Consider the following 22,397-nt stretch of genomic DNA (forward strand, 5'->3'; position numbering starts at 1 on the left):
GCCATTTGATATTATTAATTAATGAAAGCAACAGGGTCATCTCAGTAAGACGGGCTCTGTCCTATTCATGCAAGGAGCTGCACATTGTAGTTCACAAGTATTGAAGACTGCCAGAGAAAGTGTTACAAAAAATGAACTAAAGCCCCCAGAGGCCATATATTTTGCCCTATTTCAGAATAGACAGACATGGGCCATCCGGCTACAGCCAACCACCATCCTTTCCTCTCCCACTTTACAACCTGAGAGCAGTACAATGTTATTCTTACTATTTTACAGGCTGTGGATAGTGGGGACAGCCAAATATGTGAAAGCCACTATAAATATATTCAAGTCAGGGTGATAAAAATCTAGAAAAATAAATGTTTTGGATGTGAATATACAGGCATATGACAAGTGTGCTCCATGCCAGCATGTTTTATCTATATCGCCCTGCCTTGCTACACGCATTTATTGTCATCATACAGATGGGGACCTCACTCACATGTGAATCAGAGAGCAAGTCACCAAATGCTACACTTGTGAGGGCCCTCTCTTGGCTTGGTGGACATGGGCACATAATTGTAGCATTAATAGCTTGATATCTCAGTCTGCATCATATGCCCACCTCTTAAAACAGACACACACAAAACCACCACATCTCTCTCTTTCCACGGTTCACTGTCAAATAATGAGGGAGAATCTATGTTTATTATGACCATAGGCCACTGGCTGTTTTCCAAGACAGTGAGGAGGAGAGATACTGAGACGGAGAGAGAATTTGTGCTGGCTGAGCAGCGTTACTCTGGGTGAACAGCACATACTGAGGCCATGTGTAAAAAGAATGATTTCATAAACCTCTTGCACTTAACACATTGGTGGAAAATCTCACATCTCTGCCACCACAATCATTTCAATTATGCTAATCGCTTAATTTACACCTAATCTGCCTTATTAGCCTGCAAGTTAGGATGCCTCTATGGATTTGCTGTGAAATGATGCCCTATAAATATTCAAATCAAATGGCTGACTCACCATAGGCCATCACTTTACTGCTGAATTTCCCAGTGTGAGTTTTCATGAGTCAGATATAAGCAGCAAAGTCATGCACATAGGGGAATTTTAAAAAGAGAGGAGGAGGGGAACTTGGTTTTGTTTTGAATATTGCATAACCACATTTCCTATCAAAAACACATAGGTCTTGGCAGAGATTAAACACTATAATATCCCTAAAATATTCCTATAGGGACATATGGTGTGCCTGTAGTACTCTGTAGTGACTTTATAGAATACTTTATGGTATGGCACAGTATTCTAGTAAAATGTATTATACGACTGCATTAGGTATTTTGGACAAGGGTGTGATAAGTATTTGGGTCTGGCAATGGCATTTGTTACCAGCCAAAGGCTTTTCCCATCTGACAATCTGATTCCCGTTCTCCTTATAGGAAAAAAGTAATATACTGTATAGTAAGCGGATCCTTGAATGAATCTTTGAAAGACAGGTTATAATAAAAAATAGGGCTATAATATTTATGTAAATCGCTTTTTGGAATATTAAATGGACATTAGGCTATATTAGCATAGTAGGTGATATAATGCCATTAACTGTGATAAAATCACAATAAAAATGGTACTGAGGCAATAAAAGTGGCATTTAGAGTCTCAGGCATAATTCGCTATAGGAATATTGTAGGAATACTATAATGATTTTTCATTAGGGTCGTGCCCAACATTGCCAGAGAGTAGAATTAATCTCTTATGAGAGAGAGAGAGAGAGAGAGAGAGAGAGAGAGAGAGAGAGAGAGAGAGAGAGAGAGAGAGGAGTCCCATCTAATCGGATTAGGCGACTAGGCAGTTTAACAAACTGCTGTCTCTCCGCCTTGCATGGGACGGCCGTGCGTGGGTGTGTGTGTGTGTGTGTGTGCGGACCGCACTTTTCCTTTCCACTGTAGCTTCACTTTATTATCAAGAACCCTAGAGGCATTTCGATCAATCTGTGCTAAAGTGGGATTACGGGAATTGTAACCCGCGTTTCGTTTTCACTTTGGCGTTACAACGAAAGAGAAAATTTCACTCTACAGCCTCACTTCACGGGACGTTTTTAGCTCGGATGGGCTTGACTCACCAACTTTCAACTGATGGGTGATGCTGGCGCCGGTCGCACAGTTCGTATATGCCGATTATAACTTCTCAAATACAGGCTCAGTTGGGAGATATGATAGGGATTTATTTAGGCTCCCGGTTTTAACTGTCCTTTTTTATTTGGCGCGATTCAGCGGTGGTCCTGGCCACACAGCCCGCGGAGTCCCATGCCCACGTCCCCCGTCCCAGGTTCCTCTCTCCCCCCGAGGACAGTGCCCTAGGCCCGGGGGTTAGATGGTGCTGATCACGGACGACAGGGATGGAGGAGGCTCCTCGTTGGTCCGAGTCAAGATCCAGCAGCAGAAAGCCGGGGGTAGCATCGGCCAGGTCCACCCGGTTATAACAGAGCAGCCGCCGTCCACCTCTGACGACGACTACCTGGGCTCCTGCGAGGACGAGGATGATGATGATGAGGAGGAGGACGAGGATGATGATGAGTTCGAGGAAGTTGATTTCGAGGATTTGGATGATACGCGGAGCATCGCGTCCGACGACTCCTTCTACCCGCCGGATGATGTGTTCGCGGACTCGGAGCGCAGCCTGTCCCCGGACAGCCCGGAGCCCCTGTCCTTTTTCCAGGCGTGCTGCACCAACAACGCGACCATCGTCCGGATCATGATACGGCAGGGGGTGAGAGCGGAGGACGTCGAGGAGGCCGACAGGAATAACAGGGTATGTATATATGGGCGAGACTGAGACTAACTTCAGAGTAGCACACACTCTGATAAAAGTTTTCCACCAAGTTTACTTTTCACTGTGCGCAGCCTTGACTTGAGAGCTGGACTAATGCATTTGCATTTCAGAAAACGACGGTGGTAGAAAAGAATACAAATGTGCAAGAAATAGGTTTAAATACATACTAAATTTGCCTTAGCACTATAGCATTTTAACAGTAGTCATAATAGTTGCTAACAGATGAGTAGCCTACTGGAATGACAGGTGATTCCCGCTCACCGTATGACTAACTATTATTATTGTAGGGACTATTTACATGATAAAAGTCCCAAAAAAGTCCCAAGAGCAAGTGATCCCAAATGGTGGATCACTTGGTCCACCCCACCCCGGGTCCTTTTTCTCTCTCTCTCTCTCTGTCTGTATCTCTCTCTCTCTCTTTCTCTCTCTCTCTCTCACACACACACACACACACACACACAGAGAGAGAGAGAGAGAGAGAGAGAGAAAGAGAGAGAGAGAGAGAGAGAGAGAGAGAGAGAGAGAGTACAAAAACACACTTAATGAAAGCATTGTAATGTCCTTCTGTGTTAGGACTGGTCAAACCAGTCTTAAGAAAATGTAATTCATGGAAGTAACAGTATTGGTACAAATTGCAAATATAGTTGTTGTACGCATCTATGGAGCTGATATTACACTTTTATTAATAGCCTATCTGGACCAGTCGTGGTCATCCAGAATGATGGAGATTCCCACATTACTTTATATTTTCCTAAATGTGACAGTCTTTCTATAGGAAAGGATAAAGTTCTTCAGGATATTGAACAGGATATTGCACCAAGTGTGTCCTGTTTTAACAAGCACTCACGCGGTTGTATTAAAACCGGTTTGATCATGTCAACAAGTTGTTGAAAAGCGAGTGGCTATGTCACCATGTGTAATGTAAACATACTGGTGTATCAGCTGACATGAGGCTGAGTAAATATGAAGATTGCTTATCTTTAAGTGGCCTTGATCAGGGACATTTTGTTTACAGAGGGTCTCAGATATTGAATAAGCAGTCTTTCAACGACTGGGGAGCCTCCATTAGTATCCTGCCACTCTTTGCCAGAGAATGCAGCTCAGATTGAGTAGGTATTGAAGTGAATGAGCCTGAGCTCATTGTGGTGGCTTAATGCTTTCCAGGCTTTGGGCTGATCTCTGTTTAATACCTTTATGTCATGGAAGACATTGTGATTTACAGCGTTTGAATGCATGGCTCACCTCGGTGAGAGTCAAAGCCGCTACAACAATGTTTCTACAACTGTCTTAATTGCACCAATTATACCTCTTCATTCTAACATTATGGTTCAGGTAGAAGAAGGAGGTTGCTCGGAGGTGTATCACTTTTGAAGACAGTGGGTTTTTTCTTCAGTTTACAAGTTTAATAAAGTATTCTAAGTTTGACTGTGATGCAAATGGGCTTGAAAATGGTTCACTTTAAACTCCCTTCCCATGTGATTTAATCCAAGAAACACTTAATTCAGTATAGTTTTATAATAATCTCCAATTTTGTGTTGAATCCTTTTTCACGTTTCACTCCCCATCTTGTACACATACATCTATGTTTATGCATGTGTTTGTATGTGTGTGTGTGTGTGTGTGTGAGTGAGTAGCCAGACGTCAGTTTATGAGTCTAGAGAGAGCAACCTCGAGCGCTTAATTACGTTGTGAAAAACACTGAAGTCTCTTACAGTCAGCAAAACACACGGTCCCCTGAGTATATTTGTGTGTGTGTGCGCGCATGCATTTTCCTACTGTTGAATGAATTTGGCTATGAGAGTCAGTGGGTAAACATGTTAACCGCTGTGCTTAAGATGATGGTACAGTATTAGTGTATAAGTATACAGCCGAGAGCAGTTTGAACAGTTGGTTGATGACTGACGAGTATTTTGAAAACAGAAATTCCAGATACGGCAGCACTTATCAGGATAGGTAGTGAATTTGTATTAGAGCATTGTCCTGATATCAGCAGCCGTATGTAATTCATTAGAAATAAGAAAGGGAACCACTTTGATCTTTGCTTTGATACAAAGAAAAAACTAATTATATTTCAGTCCTTTATGTCCATGACCTCAAACTATTAGTCTAAATGGGTTTTGTTCAGTAAAAGTTATTTATCAAATCAGTCACTGGCCAATAGCAAGAGCTCTGATCTGAATTTCTATTGGCATTGCATTCCCAAGTGTTTCCACAGTATCTACCCTTGCGGATCATTTCTCCCCTGCCAAAGAAGTGCAGCCCAGGGCGAAGAGCTGCATCCATAATAATTGAAAGCTAGACCTCATTCATTTGGACATTTAGCTAATAGTAATTGAATAAGCTGGCAATGAACAACACTAAGCTAAGCTGGCGCCATCTCTCTATTAACGTGGATCACGGTGTCTCAGTCCATTTGTGGAAGGTTCATGTTTTTTTTTTTTTTACCTCTAGTCTCATATCTTCACCAGTGAAATTAGAAGCTCCTTTGGAACAGTTGAGGGTTAGGTGTCTTGATCAAAGGCATCTTTATTATAGTTGTTTGGGGAAAGGGCGCTTCTCTAACCACAAAACTGCCCCTCTCTCTCCCTCTTTCTCAGAAAAGTATCTGTTATCAGTGATGAAGTAATGGGAAGGAAGAGGAGAAATTACATCACCGGCATGCCAGAACTCCTACCGAATACCTAACCCTCTTCTCTTCTCTTCCCTTCTCTTCTCTTCTCTTCTCTTCTCTTCTCTTGGACATTTATTAGCAGCACACCTATTCTGAGTGTGCATGTGTGAGTGTTTGTCTTTTATTAAGTTTTCGTGTGAGCATGACATGAAAGAGAATGACACACACACACACACTGTCCCAAACAGAGTAAGGGTAAAGGTGCCTGAGGACAGTGGGATTAAATAGTGTACCACAAAACACATGCCCCTGTCTGTGTGGGGGGTGTAAGTGAGTGGCTTAGTGAGCTTACCAAGACAGAGGAGAATAGGTTTGCTGAGTTGCGTGTTTGCCAGTCAACACTTTACAAGCAGGATGTGTGCTTGTGCATAGTGCATTCACCATCCACATTTATGCTGTGTGACCCCGGGGAAGGATGTGATGCTGTGTGTGCATGCACCCCGAGAGAGATTAGATGAGAGAGAGCACACAGATTGGAAACACGTGTTCATATGAATCTGTTACACTCATCAGCGTGTGCGTGTGTGTGAGTTCAACATCCTGACACAGATGTCAACATCCTCATGTAAACATACAGCTTGACAATGTGGATGGATTCGGTCATATGTACACCACTGCCCCTTCCTGTCATGTACAGTTTATAGGGAGAAGTTAAATGCTGTAACCTCATCATGACCCAGGAGAGCAAGAGGATTAGAGGTTGGGGCTAAATTTATACTCAGTGTATAGAAATGTAGGTTTAACAGAGTTTCACCCTCTTCATCCAAATTGATCTAAAGCACTGGAAATGAACCCTTCATTTGAATCAGCTGCTCTACGATTTCTATAAATCAGGGGGGAAAAAACTATCACAGTACATACTCAACATCCTGTGTGTGGGTCAAACAAGTGAGTGCTGTGATAAATTGTGAAAACAAACAGCAGCTGTCTCTAAGTCTCCACAAGACTCTGTTTTATGATTTATAGTCAACGCTTCATCACATCACATCAGTGTGGCCCAGGAACAGGTTGCATTAGAGAAAGTTAGGTAAACATCAGTGATCCCTCATATAGATATAATATCTGCGTCAGAGTTCAGACTAAGGTGCAGACACGCAGAGGAAAAGAAGCCAGTCAGCCTGAAGCAACAGTTGTAACACAAATGCTGTTTGATATATAACAGGAAATACAGAAGAACAAAGATTTCAGATGGAAAATGGGTGTTTATCAGTGCAGAACAAACGGTTAAAAACAACCTGATGACCCTGCTGATGAGCAGGAAACTAGAAGCAGTTGTGTTCAAAGCCCACATTTTCAAATGACAAATTCCTGTGACTCAAGGTTGATTTTGTGGGCTTCTGGGCAGGCTTATCTCACAAAATGTATTTTTTTAGGCATAAAGATTAGTGGCTTAAGGTGAAGCTGATAACTTTTGCCATTACTGTAATTTGTCCATCGTGATTTACAGTCCTCTTTTGAATCTTCATGTAGCCTAAATCTACCTTTCAGTATCAACACAACCTTTGAAAAATATTAACTGTGGTCAGATCAAAATTATCTTAATTTCTAAGTGCATTATGTGTTGAAACTTCACTGGAATAGACCTTTAAAGTGATCTATCCCATTTCTAGTCCAATGCAAAAATCAATAGATCTAAAGCACTAGTGACTTGTCACTTTTGACGGTTGCTTTCTTATTAATCTCTACACTAGCTTAAGTGGATTTTGATCAGTTTTGAAGCTGTTCAAAAAGACTACGCACTATAGCATAAGTGCTGTTTACCACTGATGTGGAAAGGGGGATTCACAACCTTAGTAATGTTAACCTACTGACCATGATCACTCTTTTTAACATAGTGAAATTAGTGCACTGGAGACTAAACGTATACCATAAGCCACCACAAGACTAACAACAAAGATCATCTCTGCTAATAACGCTGATGCAACGCCAACACATTATTTGTTAGTAAAATATTTTTTATAGATTCATTAACACACTATAGGCAGATTATGTATTATTAATCTTCAGTATATTTAAAAAGCAGCGTCATCTGCTTACATGATCTAAAAACCCTGTTCCTTTTTATCATAGGTAAAAAAAAAAAAAAAAAAAAAAAGATCTGTGATTGGTACAAAGAGCCACAAAATGTTGTGCTCACAACTGATCACACAAGGAGCCAGGACAGGCTTCACAGTGTTCATATAAACAGAGTTAATGTCCTGTAGCCTCAGAAGCAAAGGGTGACACCGAGCATGTTTCAGCTAAACACAGATAAAATGCTTCATTTAGCAAGAAACCACCATGGGGGCTATGTACAAAACCGTACATCCAGTTTTCTCAACATATGACAACATCATATTTGTAAGTGACATCACTGTGACAATCTATGTGTTCTCATTGTTGACACTGTGACAGCTGGCGTAATGGAGTTTGAGAAACTGCTGACATCACTATATGTTGTAAAATCATCAAAGTGGGAACATCGATCAGTTCATCTCCACCCCTGTAAGTTTGACTTTTTGGAAATGCATTTGCCACAGTTTTTGATGTTATCTTTTATACTAATACTGGTATCGTCAGGAACCTCTGACTTTACCCTGTTTGGGAGGGTGTGTGTGTGTGTATACCACTGTCTAAGTGAAGTGGATATGCTGTCTGTCATGCTCACATGAAAACTCAATATAACACAGATGCACACACACACACACACACACACACACACAGAATCCAATCAACTCAAATGAGGCCATCCTGTTCCTAACTCTGTTACCTCATCCCTCTCTTTCTCTCTCTCTCTCTCTCTCTCTCTCTCTCTCTCTCTCACCCTCTATCTCTCTCTCACACACTCTGTCTTTCTCTCACTCTCTCTCTCTCTCAGAGCAGAATGACAAGGTGGGCTCAGGCCACTGATCGAGACAAATACAATATGTTGCAGCAACACCAGCTGAGGCAGCAGGCAACCAAGTCGACCCACAGACTGTCAGACAGACAGAATGACTGGCCAACAGACAGATGGACCTCTAGACTGAGAGGCATGTTAAACTGACTGAGAGAGGCAGACATTTAGCAAGGCAGATGGTAGCAAGGATGCTGCTGCTGCTGCTAGAAAGTACAGAGAGGTGGAAAAATCAAACAGACAGTCATACAGATCTGATTTGATACAGCCATGCGAATATAGAACTGCAGACAGACAGACAGGCCTATAGGCCAGCAGGAAGGCTATTGACAGAAACATAGCTTAGTGTGTGTATTAGAAACACAGCCTGGAGTGTGTTTGCGTGTGTGTATGCATGCTTGTCCTTGAATAAAGAGGCATACTGTACAATGTAAACAAATGAGACATTCTGTGCTTTGCTCATACGGGATGCAGTGATACAAGGTTTCTGCATGACTCTGATCTGAGCATCACATCCCAAGCGTGTTTCTACAAATTGTTAAATAGGACAATAATTGTTTAACAGGACATGCATTTTCAGTAGATCTGGTAAATCGTCGAGTTAGAAATGGAGTTGTAGAATCTTGAGGGGAACCAGCGTTGTGGTCAGTCTAAGGTGGAAACACAGCACTGGACATTATTGGGAAATCCAACCCACAACGATGACCTGGGTGCTTGTTATTTGATTATGTTGTGGGCCGAGGTATTCCATATTAGATGCTTTTTATCAGCCTGCACTCAGCCACCATCAATAAGGGCCACAATGGATATAGAGTTTCATTGTGTTATTCTTGAATGTCTTTTAGCAGTTTTTTTTTTCCATTTCTTTCAGACTCAGACATCTTATCTTATTCTTTATGATAGTCAAGTAAATATTACTCACTTTGATGGAGAAACTCTTTAAGAATTCTCCTGGCATTTTGATAATGTGCTTTGAAAATGCACATTAGATGTTCATCTAGGCTAGGATTGAATGCTGGAATTCAGTGGTGCGATGGATCATTTCAGGTTTAGCCAAAAAGATGATCAGTGGCATCTGAGATAGTTGCCATGTGACACATGAATTAGTGAACAAACATTGTAATGCCCCCTTTAGCTGGTTAGTGTAATTTTGAAAATGTGAAAACACAATTGTGAGGTGCATCATCCCCCCAAGTTTTTGGCAAAATTGGACAAGTAAGCAAACACTCTAGCATCGCTCAGGGGCCAATCAATGTAATTAAAAAAAAAAAAAAAAAAAAAGCCAGATTGGGGCAATGAGATACTTCATTTCCCAACATTTCATAAAAATCCTATCAGTGGCTCCTAAAATATTGCGTTTTACATACAGACATGAATAGGCAGACGGGATGGGCCAGCAGCCTCACCCTCCTGACAGATAGGCCCAGCTCAAGTTCGAGTTTATCCATTTCTCTATCAATGAAATATGATTTACCAACTTTGTCAGCAGCAGTGGGATGAGGAAGATCACGGGCTGCAATCAGCTCAGTGGACCTGCATCACAGAGTAACTGGGACAAAGCTAATGAAATGACTTTAAGATCAGTTGCATCCATTATTATACCTGATATCGAGACTGAAAATTGAGCATTGATGTTGCGGGCTCCCTCTCTTGTGCTCCAAGTCCCAGCATTTCCATTGCACTTTGTGTAATGTCTACTGTTCTCTTTTCATTTTCAAATAAAATCAACCAGTTCATCATCATGGTTTCTAACTTTGAGATGCTTGAAAATAGTGATGTGGCAGTACAGCTAACTTGTTCATGATGCATTACTGTAGGGTAGCGATTGTTAATTCTCACGGTTCCACATAGTTTTGCACTGACAATTGACAAATATGTACATGTTAGCATGGCTGCCATCATTTAAGGCCAACAATATTGTGCTGTACATGTTTAGAGCAAATGTGTAGAATTTAGGAAAAGGGGAATAGCAGCCGGCCTTCAGCCCAACAACGACAACTACCTGAGTGACAGACTGTGCCTCTCATTTGGCCAGAACTTTAATCACACTCAAGAGCATCAAATAAAAGAACATTAAAAAAGGTGGACAGATCAATAACTGTCATTTTATTTCTCATTCAGCGACTGGATCTATCACTTCACCTCTATCTTTGCACACACACACATACACACACACACACACACACCCTCTCTCTCTCCCTCTCTCAGGGGGTGACTGATAAGGCTTAGCCTTTCTATTTCAGGCTCTGGATATCCCCTAGATTACTTAGTGTGTGTGTGTGTGTGTGTGTGTGTGTGTGTGTGTGTGTGTGTGTGTGTGTGTGTGTGTGTGTGTGTGTGTGTGTGTGCGTGTGCGTGTGTGCATGTTTGCGTGTTTAGGGCCAAATAATAAGCCGACCAGATGTCAGGTGTGTGTGTGTGTGTGTGTATTTATACAGCAAATGAATATGCATCAGAACCCACTGACCTTCAGCTGAACCAAAGTCAAACTGGTAAGAGCCTCATCGTACAAGCAATTTAGGAATCCTATAAATTCAACTCAATAATTTCAATCATTTTTAGGAATTCTGTAATTTCAATTAGGGACCAGTTGACCATATGAGATTTTCACACTTACTGTACAACACCTTTCAGAAAAAAATGTGTAAATAAAATTTAAACATTTGTATCTCTTGGATTTAAGCTTATATCAAGTGAGTGTGTTTCCACATGCACAGTATAAAGAGGCATTATTAGATCAGGCCATCTGCACTGAAAAATAACCTGACACACCACAGGGCAGTTTGGGTTGGGGTCAAACACAGTACATCCCACATGCTTTGCGTGCTATTCAGGATGTATTATGAAAGAGAATGCAGAGAGACGAAAAATGCACTTCCATGAAAGGCAAATTTGAAATCTGCTTTCTTCAACTTGTGGGGTGAAAACCTCAGAGCATTTTGTGAGGGCAGCTGAAATCCACTGTAACAGGACAGAACAGATTACGGTCAGGGAGGACATATGTCTATGTCTGTCAGCATAAAATAATTAAAGCTTTAAAACTGCCCTGGTCTGCATCTTCATTTGGCCTACATACAAAACACATAATCCCCCCGAAAACTGTTGGTGAGGTCGTGTGTGTGTGTGTGTCTCTGTTGTTTACAGACTCTGTTCTGTTCTGTAACTCTCTCTCTCTCTCTCTCTCTCTCTCTCTCTCTCTCTCTCTCTCTCTCTCTCTCTCTCTCTCGCTCTCTCTCTCTCTCTCTCTCTCTCTCTCTCTCTCTCTCTCCCTCTCTCTCTCTCTCACACACACACACACACACACACACATTGACTTCATCCCTGGAAGTAGCTCTCTTGATTGTTTTAGTGTTGTTGCACTGCCAGGAACTCCTGTTATTTTTATCCTTTTAGCCTTGGACTCAGTCGATAGGTGGCTAATATTCTGTTGTATACAACTGCCTTTTTGGCCATTCTTTGTGTCTATGCACATGCATGCCACGGGGTGCGTGTGTGTTGCTGCTTTTTCCCCCGATTTTGGGCATTTAGCTGTTGCTCCCAGCACCAATTAATTAATTTGATTACCAACATCACCAGCAGTGATGGAGTGAGGAGTTCAAGGATCAGAGCCACAGCGCCCAGATAATAGATGTGAAAAAATATCTCTGTGTATGATAGAGAGAGGAGAGTGTGGGAGAACAGATAGAAAAGTTTGTGCTTGCATGTGTGTGTATGTAAAGTTGTTCACAGAGAAAATAGGACATTGTCTGACGAGGGAGATTGCTCCAGACATGCTGCAGGGCATGTTGCTAAAGTACATCACAGTAAGGCTGGAAGGTTGCCAGCAGCTTGTGTGCGTGCATGTGTGTTAGAAAGAGTGTGTGCATGTGTGTGTGTGTGTGTGCATGTGCCCAACCAGACAGAGATATGTGGACCACTGCCAAGGTTAGTGAACTTATTCCAACGGATCCACAGGTCATGCCCCAGACCCTTCTCCGCCTCCTCCCCTTAAACCTCTCACGCCTGACAACATCAATATGACAACATGTTCCTCTGCTTGGCAAACTGACGTGTTTTTAGCCACAGCCTAAACCCAGGTGTGTTTATCTGGCAGGGGAAGCCACCATTTCCTGTAAATGATGTAGGGCCTTGACTCTCAGACACCCAGACCAACCAAAAGGGTCCTCTCTACAGTTGAGACAGTTCATTCAGTTTGATAAAATTAGCACAAATAAAAGCTTTAGCTGGGACTGATAAGACCATCTTATGTTTTGTTTAACCTTAGCAAGTGATCTTGTAAACATCTAGACAAATTGAGTCCAATAATACAATACAAGGTGCATGATGCAAAATGACCAAGTTTTGATTGAAGTGAGGATCCTTTAGACCCAACTGACAAAAAATGTGGCATAAGCACAAAATCTTTTCTTTTTGTGTCACTCCAACGATGAGAGCAGCACAGATTCAGCCATCAAATTATTCCATGTTTTTTGTCAGAGAATCAACCCTCAGTAATTTAGCATACTGCATCTTTAACTTGCTTTAGGTTCAGTGTCGGTGGAGGGCTAGTGTTTCAACAGAGGGCGCCTTGACCATTTGTAAACTCACTGAGGTTCACATTTTAGCATTAGCTGATGCAGAGGCAGTTTCAGTTCTGCTGAAATTCAACAAATCTAATTTACGTGTTATGCAAATTTCCAGCTTTCCATCTCGCTTCTTAGCTGATGCTGGCGTAGCAGTGATCCTAGTTAAAACCAACAACAACATCCAGCTGCTGTGCAGTGCAAATGTTTCGCTTCCTGTCAGGAATTGCGTGGCTGAAACTTGCTTAGTGAGATGCGGACGTTTTTCATCAGGTTCTGCAACTTGTGTGTTCATGAATGATGATATTGTTTATAACTGTGAGCATTCATGCATGGATGCAACCTTCTCCTTGCATGCACACTGTCAGTATATATTAAATGTGTGTGCATGCCTGTGTGTGTGTTTGTGTGGGAGGTAGATAATGGAGGTGGTTGGCACAAACTTTGTAAACTTCTTAAAACCTTGAGGCATCCTCTCTGCTACTTTAGTCATTATTTTATTTATTCATTCCAGTGAAGCAGAACGACTGACAACAGACCAAGTTTTAGAAGAATAATATACTGGAGTAACACAATGTGCGCTGAGGCCAAGACTATAAAAAACTCATTGTGCTTGAAGGAGCACAGTGTCAAACAGAAGAGTTTATGAGCTCTGTTATGAAGAGAACATATCATGTCAGAGAGGCAGGCTCACAAATTACAACAGCTCACAGAGAATCAAATATGGAACAAACTGTACCCACTTATGTTAACACCATCACTGTGTTAACTAACTTAATTCACCTAACTTAATTCCTTGTGGTAAAAATCTGGCTCATAGCTAAAGAAAAAAAAACACACACACACAAATGTTAAGTACCTTATGGCTTATTCACTTGATTTCATAGGTATCCTAACTGTGACACCCTCACAAAACTGTTTTAATGTGATTGTCCAAACAATGTCCACTTAACTAATGAAATGACATGAAATACCACTTTATTGTCTACCGTGGTGGCCACACCAGGACAGAGTGGACATACACTGACATGAACATGTAGTGTAATAAAAACAAACAAACAGACAGACAAACAAACAAACAAAAAACAAAAAACAGTTGAATGCACGTAAAAAAGGGAAGAAGCAAGAGTTCAGGAGCACTGAAGAGTTAAAGAGCTGTCGAGCATATCAAAAATGAGCTCTTTAGAATGGAATGTGTAAAAGAAATAGCTTTACATTTTTTAATATATGGTTCATATAAAAATAATAATAATAATAAAAAAGTTTTTCAAGTGACAAAAGTCTATATTTGTATGCCACAGTGAGTTTAGGGCTGTATGCCTTTTCCAGGCTATTTGGGCCAAAATAGAATGATAAGAATGATAGAGTGGGTTAAAATAGATCTCTAAGTAACGGTTTTTAAATTTGTCAGCTTGTGATTAGTGTTTGGAGAATGAGTCTGGATTTACATATTTTCTGACTTTTTTAATGTATGACTATGAGCTATTGATGATCTCAGTTAGAATACAGCAGCCTTTGTGCATCCACGTGTTATTGTTTTGCAGACTGTCAAAAAGGAGGAAACGATAAAGGGCAAGACTGTCCAAGATTCCCATGTATATTTTTTTCTGAGAGAGAAATCTGAAAAAAATTCAGAAGCAGGCTCCATTTGTAAAATGTCGTTTGGGAGCTTGTAGTTCCCCTCACAGCTCCCTCCCTCCCTCTGCCTCTCCTTTCCCTCCTTTCTCACCTTCCTCCCCCCACAGCTTTCTCCTCTCTTCTCTCTGCAGTGGTAAACTTGTTTGTTTTGGCTGATAAAGTGCGTGCCTTCCGGAAAGTACCCAACTTTTACAGGAGTTTCCAGGCGCACACTTCTAAAAACCCCTCACAACACAAGCACACATACACCGGCATTCACAGAGGAAAAGCGCTGCACGTACCTACACTCATAAAAAGGGCACCCATGCTCACACAGACACACCCGGGCGCACAAAGACATAATCCAAAGCCCTGAACATCAGAGGTGGAGATGACTTATTTTTCCACCCAGTTCAAGACGGTTCAGTTCTCTGTGAAAACACAACAGATGTCATATTTATTCGCTGATATTAGTTTTGGAAGATTCACAAAGGACCCCTGGCCTTGTGGGATTCTAGTGACACTGCCCCTGATCGCATTTCTCTTCATGATAGTTCCCATCTGTCAGCACTTTAAATGTGCAGCCCTGCTTCACCTCCATCAGCAAGTGCTTTTCCCAGCATTTCTTTATTTATTTTTTTGCTGACACTTAACTCAGGACCCCCTTCTCTTCTTTTTTTATCCATCTCTGCTCTCTCTCTTTCTCTCTCTCTCTCTCTCTCTCTCTCTCTCAGACAGGGCTGTTGGTGGCATGTTACCAAGGTTTCGTAGACGTCGTCATAGCGCTGTCCCAGTGTCCGTATCTGGATGTCAATTGGCAGGACAGCGAGGGTAACACCGCCCTCATCACTGCTGCGCAGGCAGGTAGGGCACACGCACGCCTGCACACACACACACACACTCATGCACACACACACACTCATGCACACACAACACACACACACACATGCAAGTTGATTCACAGTGTGAATGCAGGCATGCAGGGATACAAATCGTCTCACACGCGCAGCTTGGCCCTCATATCAACACAGATGAACACATACCCCATTCATGCATGCGATTAAAAAACATATGCTGGTGCACATGCATGCAGCTGTGCACACTTCGGGGAAAAAGCCGGTATTGTCTGTGTAAAGGCAAATGGAGAACCTTCAGTACTGCATCTCTGCTCTCAGATTTCACTTTTCCCTCTCTTTATCTCTGTCCATCCCTTCTCTGTGTGTGTTCTTTCACTCTTTGCCCCCTTTCTTCCTTTCTTCATATCTTTGCTCATTTTTAGGTGTACTCACTCTTATGAACCACAGTTGCATTAGTTCAATCACATATTTGAGTGTGAAACAATGCAGATTGATCGGGTGGCACACCATCCGCATGAATTCATATTCCTACAGCAGATATGAAGAACAAACACAAACACTATTGTCAACCTTTTTTATCTACAAAATTCAAAAGCAGCTGAGAGTTGAATGAATAAAATTGGAATTTATTATAAATAATCTGGGCCAGGACTGAGATTTCTTGGTTGAAGTGATGAGCATGTAGTTCCAACTAAGGTTATTATCGTTAATTAAAACTAAACTAAAAACTAAAATTAGGTGTGAGAAAAACATTTTAGTTAACTGAAATAAAAAATAAAAGCTATACTGTAGAAAAAAATGAAAACTAAAATAAACTGAAACAATATTGTGCATTTACAAAACTAACTAAAACTCAATGAAAACATACAGAAAATGTATTCAGTTTTTGGCTTTGTGAGTTTGGCCCAATTTATTGACACATGAGTGGGCGTTGATGCTGATGTTTGTTGATTTATTATAATAAATGTATTTATTTAGATTTATTTTAATTTTAAAAATAACTAAAACTGATACTGAAACTAATAAAAATGAAACTGAAATGACAAAACCCACTGTGGAAACTAAACTGAATTCGAAAAAAAAAAAAGAAAAAGAAAAAAAAAGAAAAAAGAAAAATACAAGTTCCAACATGATTATAATTATGATTGCAGGCTGTGCACTCTGAACATACCACTTTTTCTCTTCTCCAAGGCCACATAACGATCACCAACTATCTGCTCAATTACTACTCGGCGCTGGACGTAGAGAAGAGGAACTGCCACGGCTTCACCGCCCTGATGAAGGCAGCCATGCAGGGCCGCATAGAGTGTGTGCGCTCGCTCATGATGGCAGGTGAGGCAAGCAAGTAGAAGACACTTTGATGAAATACACTAAAGAGGTAAATCCAGGCGCTTACTTTCTTGATCTCCCCCATTAAATCTGTACAAAGACACAAAGGAGGAAATGAAGAACTAGAGGAGCAGAGGAGTTAGAGAGCTGAGGTGATTCCACAAAAGGGGCTGGAAATCAATATCAGATAGATTCACCTAATATTTTCTATATTTAGTGAAAGTGTCCACATCACTGGCACAAATACTCTGGCTTTTTTCAGAGACTTAGGACTGCCGTTGTGATGAAACCAAGAGGCTCTGGTCCTGATTCAGCTTCAGAGTCTAAGATCAAAGTCTAATTCTGAGCTCTACAAATCACTAGTGTTGTTTAATTGATGCTACTTTCAATCTCGGCCAAGGAAGTCATGTTTTCACTTGGTATTTAGACCAAAAGCACTCCAGACCAAAGCACCACATCTTTCTTCCTCTTCCACACCTACATTTCTCATCTGAAAACTTTGGATCCTGTCATCTATAAATGTCAGTGTTACTCCGTGTTCCAGAATGAATGATACTCCAGGTATTTACATCGCAAGCATTTCCGGATTTAACACTATAACAGCGCTGTCATATTTAACACATTTCCAACCTGCAAAAAGTGGTGCTGCTTCTTTGAGAGATTCGCTAATATGCCAATTTCCTGCGGTGGAGCAGTGAGTTGATAGGTAGCTGTTGTTCTGTTGTAGTGTGTGCTGCGTAGGGAATGAGTGATATCACATATCAGGAACATAGCAGCAGATTTTCATGATAAGCCTTGGGCCAAAGAACAGCTGAATATTATGAAACCAGGAACAGACGGGATTCCAAATCCTTAGAGTAATGTTTGCAGTGTCAAGACCTCAGTTCAACTAATAAACTAATTGAAGTAATAGGAATGATGTGTTTAGAGTTAACAGTAAGTCGGAAAATTGCTCAGTGTTGGTGCAGGTTGTTTTTTTTTGTGGTGGTTTTGCCCTTAAATAAGTCTACTTGCTGTTCCTGCCTGACTGATATTATTATTTTTTTGCTGCATTTGGTGATGATGGAGAAAATATATGAATACTTGATGTTCTGCCTGATGTCCTGAGCTCACTGAGATGAATTCCTAGCAACCATTCTAGCAACCTTTGTTGACTTTGAATCTTTTTCCCTTTTTGAGTAACTCCTCATTCCCTTGTTTTCCACATCCTTATCTTTTGTCTGGTTCCCTGTCTCTACTTGACTTTTGCTGTGCCCTTTTAATTACATCTTGTGCATCTATCTTTCTCCAAAAGGAGCTGATCTAAATGCGAGGGACTTCGGGCGTCACCTGACCCCAAGGGAGTGGGCCTTATTTACAGGCCGTTATGAAACTGCCTGGATGATGTCCCGCCTCATGTCCCGGCCTTGCCCCCATCAGATCTGTGATGCATACAGGTAAAAAAAAAAACACAGCTTAGTCACACATGCTGAATTTCCCATGATGGAATCAGTTGTTTGGGCGAGGCCTATCAGTCGATCTCCTCCTTTTTGTTTTCTTTCCTTCCTGCAATGCACAACATCTCAGAAACAGGTCAGACAAAACTTTTGTTTACTTCAGACGGCTTGAGCAAGGAAATGTTTTGCTGCATACGCTGCATATGGCTGCTTCAACTGTCAAGTGGCCATGGATTTATCTGTGTGGGAGAAGGGAGCAATGGAAAGAAGCTGAAAGAAGAGACTCTCAAGGGACTAGTTTTGTCTCAAGTTGGGACATCAAACATATTTTAGTCTTATCTACTAATAGTCTTGTATCTCATCTTCAAACACTCAACCAGAATGTTTCTCTGGGTTACTTGACATCTTGGATGTCCCACAGGGTCCTAGTCGGCAAATGTTGCCCCCCACCCAGAATTCATGGTCAGTTATATACTGAGTTAGTACTCAAAATGGTCTGAAATTAAGACCCACAAATACATAGTTAAACTGTTTGGTAAGTAGATCTGAGGCTGAATGCTTAATAGAATTTTATTGTTATCCCTAAATGAAAGCAATATGACATGTGAACCCTTAAAGTGGTTTAATTCTTATTAAAAATGTTTGCTGAGTCTGCACTAACTGTCATTACTCTGTACATCTGAGTACATGGTCCTCTATACAAGTTTACAAAAATAATTTACTTTGGCTGTTAAAATATCTCAAGTTACATCAGTTGAATTTCATATTTACTTCTGCCTGTGTCATCTGAGCTGAAAAAGTTTTCAACCTTAATCGTAAAGCTGCAATGTACACACCCTGAGTGCATAACACAGAATTACAGCCATGCCTTGAGCAGCACAACAACATGGCATTAAAGCATAAACATAGCCTGTCAGGGCATTATAAATATTGCATGACTGTGAAATGTAAAACCCTCCGCTTGTATTAATGTTGAAAATAAAACAAAAAGATAACCACAACATTCAAAGTCATCCATGCAGTGCATTTATACCCGACCTGACGTTGCTCTTGCAGTCTCGAGTGGCCTCAGCTGGCGTCCCTGGTGGCCAAAGCGCAGGAGCCGCGCGGCTGCCTGAAGCGTGTGTCGGACACCGTGCGGAACGTCTTTAACATCGCAAATGTCACCAACCCCGAGGATGACGGTGCTATCGACCACATGGTTTCTGTGACAACCGCCCTGGGGAGCCCCTTTATTGCTATGGCATGTCGTACGGTGAGATTGGACAGGACAATTCTTGTGTTGTTTTTTATTTATTTATTTATTTATTAGGTTGGTGTCAATCTTCTCCCTTCATGATCTTATTGCTGGTGGTGTCTGCAGGATCCCAGCAACAGAGCACATATCAGAGCTACTTTCCATTCCACCAAAAGAAGCCATTTATTGATTGATTTTTGTACATTAATTTGCTTTTGTTTGTTTTTTTCAAAGTTTTGGTGTGATCTTTATTTCATTGTGCCCGTGTTGAGCGTTTTTATGTCCATACACACATTATTACATTATGCCCTGGCTTGCCGACAGTCACCTGACTCCCACAGGAAGAAATGGAAGTCTCTGCCAGGAAATAATCCCTGAAAGACATGTCACCTTACAGATTTTATTGTATCATCAGTGTCTGCTTACTTGGCATTTTGCATAACAGGGACAGTGGCTTGGAATGACATGAGACGTCTGTATTACATGAAAATGATTAAATGTAAAATAAATAAATAAATGAATGAATAAATAACGATCACAAAATGACTAGAGGTAACTAGAGGTAAGACATTGACAGTAGAGAAGTGGTTTTAAATGACACTGATCTGCTTTAATTCATCATGTTCATGTCATTTTAGTCCATTTAAATCACTTCTTTACTTCTCTGATAATAGTCCAGTACTAGAGATCTGGTACAAAGTGTGAGGGCACGGTGTGCTTTGATTGTTGTAGTCGTAGAAGTGATATTCCTGCATAATACTAATAATGGCAATACTGATTGCTATTTCTTTTATTAAACAAGGTATTCACGCAAAAGAATCATTACTGCAAACAAAAGTCAGACTCAGACTATTTAATTTATTGTTACGACTAAAACTATTAATAATATTAGTAAACTATTACTAAACTTCCAGAGCTAATAGTAATAATAATGTTATCGTGTGCTGATGCTTTCAGGTGTGTCCAGAGAGCCCTCCATGTGTGGGTAAACGGCGCTACGCTGTTCCCGAGATCATTCGTCAGCAGCTTGCCAAGGAGCTCAGCTCCAAGACCGCTGACAGGGCCGAAAACAACCACAAACTCTTCCAGAGCTCTCGAGTGGAGCCGGTGACCAAGGGCTCAGAGGAGCACAGGATGAGCCTGCAGCAGCAGAACTTGCTTTCCCAGCCAGGAGGCTCCAGCCTGAGCCTGGTGGCCTACAGCAGCGCCGTGGAGCTGCGGAGAACCAGCCTGCTACCCATCCACTATGTGATGAGAAGGACCAGCGTCAGGCCAGGGCTGGCCATCCCAAAGGTGAGGGTGTCCAAGGCCCCCGCGCCCACCTATCAGCCGGAGAAGGTGCGAAGGAAGAGCAGCGCTAAAGACGGAGGGAACCTGCTACAGATCCCAAAGTGGCGGTACAAGGAGCTGAAAGAGGAACGGAGGAAAGCTGAGGAGGCTGAGAGGAGGAGGCTGGAGGCTGCAACCAAGAGACACCTCGCTTCTGGGAGGAAAAAATAACATCACATTGTGGGACATAGTATCAGGAAGTGGTGTAACAGGGGCAGGAAGACACAGAGGGAAGTGGGCGTATGCTGGGCCAGTCATGAAGCTGGATAGATCAGGCACTAATGGAGCCAGAGTGAGCCTAGAAATATCAGAACTGTTACTGAAATGGAAAGAAGACGATAGGCTGCTTTTGCCTGGCTCAGTTTGCATCCAGTTGAATCAATGTGAATGTTAAGAGGAGGGATGTAGAATGGCCTCTTCATAATGACAAAGAGGAGCTGCGACATCAGAGAAAGATAGCAGGTGGTGCTCAGCGTCTGTCCTGATCATGGACAGTGCACGATGGGGGGATTCAATACTTGAAATGTTTCTAGCTAACTTATTTTTCATATTTATTGCTTTTTAATGGAGGCAAGATGGCCAATTCTCTATTTTGTTACGCTCTGGGTGCTCAGTACCAGCAGTATTTTCCTAGTGTGTTAAGACTGTATGGGACCACAAAACACTTCAACCCACATGATTTCATCTATTACCCACAACAGAAATGTATTCATCTTCCTGCCTAAAAGCGGGGAGTAATTTATCAAAGATATTATGGAATAAAGTCTTTAAAATGTTCCATTGAGAAAATGAATGGGCACGTCATATTGACTGAGAAACCTAAACAATAAGCTTTGTATAATATCTAATGTCATTTGACAGAGCAATATTTTCTTTTCTTAGATGCTAATTTTGTTTTGCTTTTTGATGACAAAACCCATGAATTTAATGAATGTATTTTGCATTATATTTTATATTAGATATTTTAATGCTTTTTGGGGACAAATGTTTTATTTTTTATCCAATAAGGACTTTTTTTTGACATACTGATATATAAACAACTATGTTTTCTAGTCTTACTATTGAGACCAATACTAAAATGTAAAACACTGCTGGTGATGTTACACTTAAAGTTGTACTTTTTTGGGAAGAAAGTAATGTTTACATTAGAAATCCATGTTAACACTGGTTTTATGAATGATAGGATATCATGCAGTGAGTGATAAGACATTAAGGTTTATGAGACTTTGCACGCCGTACGGGTACATGGAGAATACAGGTTATGGGTGATGTGAAAGAAATAAATAGATCTTAAGTTACCACCTGACTTTGACTTTGGATTTGCTTGCAAATGAACCACATACTGATCCTCTTTTCTTTACCATTACAATTTCCAATAACCCTAGTAGTGTGGAAGTAAACCAAAGTTAATAAGTAAATGATTGGATTTCTTTCCCCTTTCTCATTCCATTTGAAGGCAAATGTTGCCAACTGGATTTCCATTAATCATGTTTCATTCACTAACAATGGAAGGGAAAAATTAACTTCATATTAATGTGAGTTTGGAGAAAACCAGGGTGACGCTCGGTCAACATGACAGTAAAACTATACCACAGAAGTGAAGAGCTAATCCCAAACATATGGACCCTCTGATAAAAACAGACAGCCCATTATAAAGCAAGAGGTCAGTT

At 41.2% G+C, this 22,397-nt stretch overlaps 1 protein-coding gene across 3 annotated transcripts; it reads left to right on the forward strand.

Moving 5' to 3' along the window:
- Positions 1-1,870: 1,870 nt before the first annotated feature.
- ankrd33ba (ankyrin repeat domain 33ba) lies at positions 1,871-22,026 on the forward strand. 3 transcript variants are annotated; one of them, XM_030079249.1, is made up of 8 exons: positions 1,871-2,144; positions 2,256-2,793; positions 15,274-15,403; positions 16,588-16,728; positions 18,020-18,161; positions 18,292-18,297; positions 19,218-19,416; positions 20,356-22,026. In XM_030079249.1, exons 2-8 carry the CDS (start codon positions 2,356-2,358, stop codon positions 20,896-20,898), a joined length of 1,599 nt encoding a protein of 532 aa, XP_029935109.1. In that variant the 5' UTR covers positions 1,871-2,144; positions 2,256-2,355; the 3' UTR covers positions 20,899-22,026. The 3 variants fall into 3 exon arrangements, with proteins under 3 accessions (XP_029935109.1, XP_029935108.1, XP_029935110.1); XM_030079248.1 differs by having other exon boundaries at positions 1,871-2,793; XM_030079250.1 differs by lacking the exon at positions 18,292-18,297 and having other exon boundaries at positions 1,871-2,793.
- The last annotated feature ends 371 nt before the right edge of the window (positions 22,027-22,397 follow it).

This window comes from Myripristis murdjan, chromosome 20 (genome assembly GCF_902150065.1).
Source record: "Myripristis murdjan chromosome 20, fMyrMur1.1, whole genome shotgun sequence".
Taxonomy (NCBI): domain Eukaryota; kingdom Metazoa; phylum Chordata; class Actinopteri; order Holocentriformes; family Holocentridae; genus Myripristis; species Myripristis murdjan.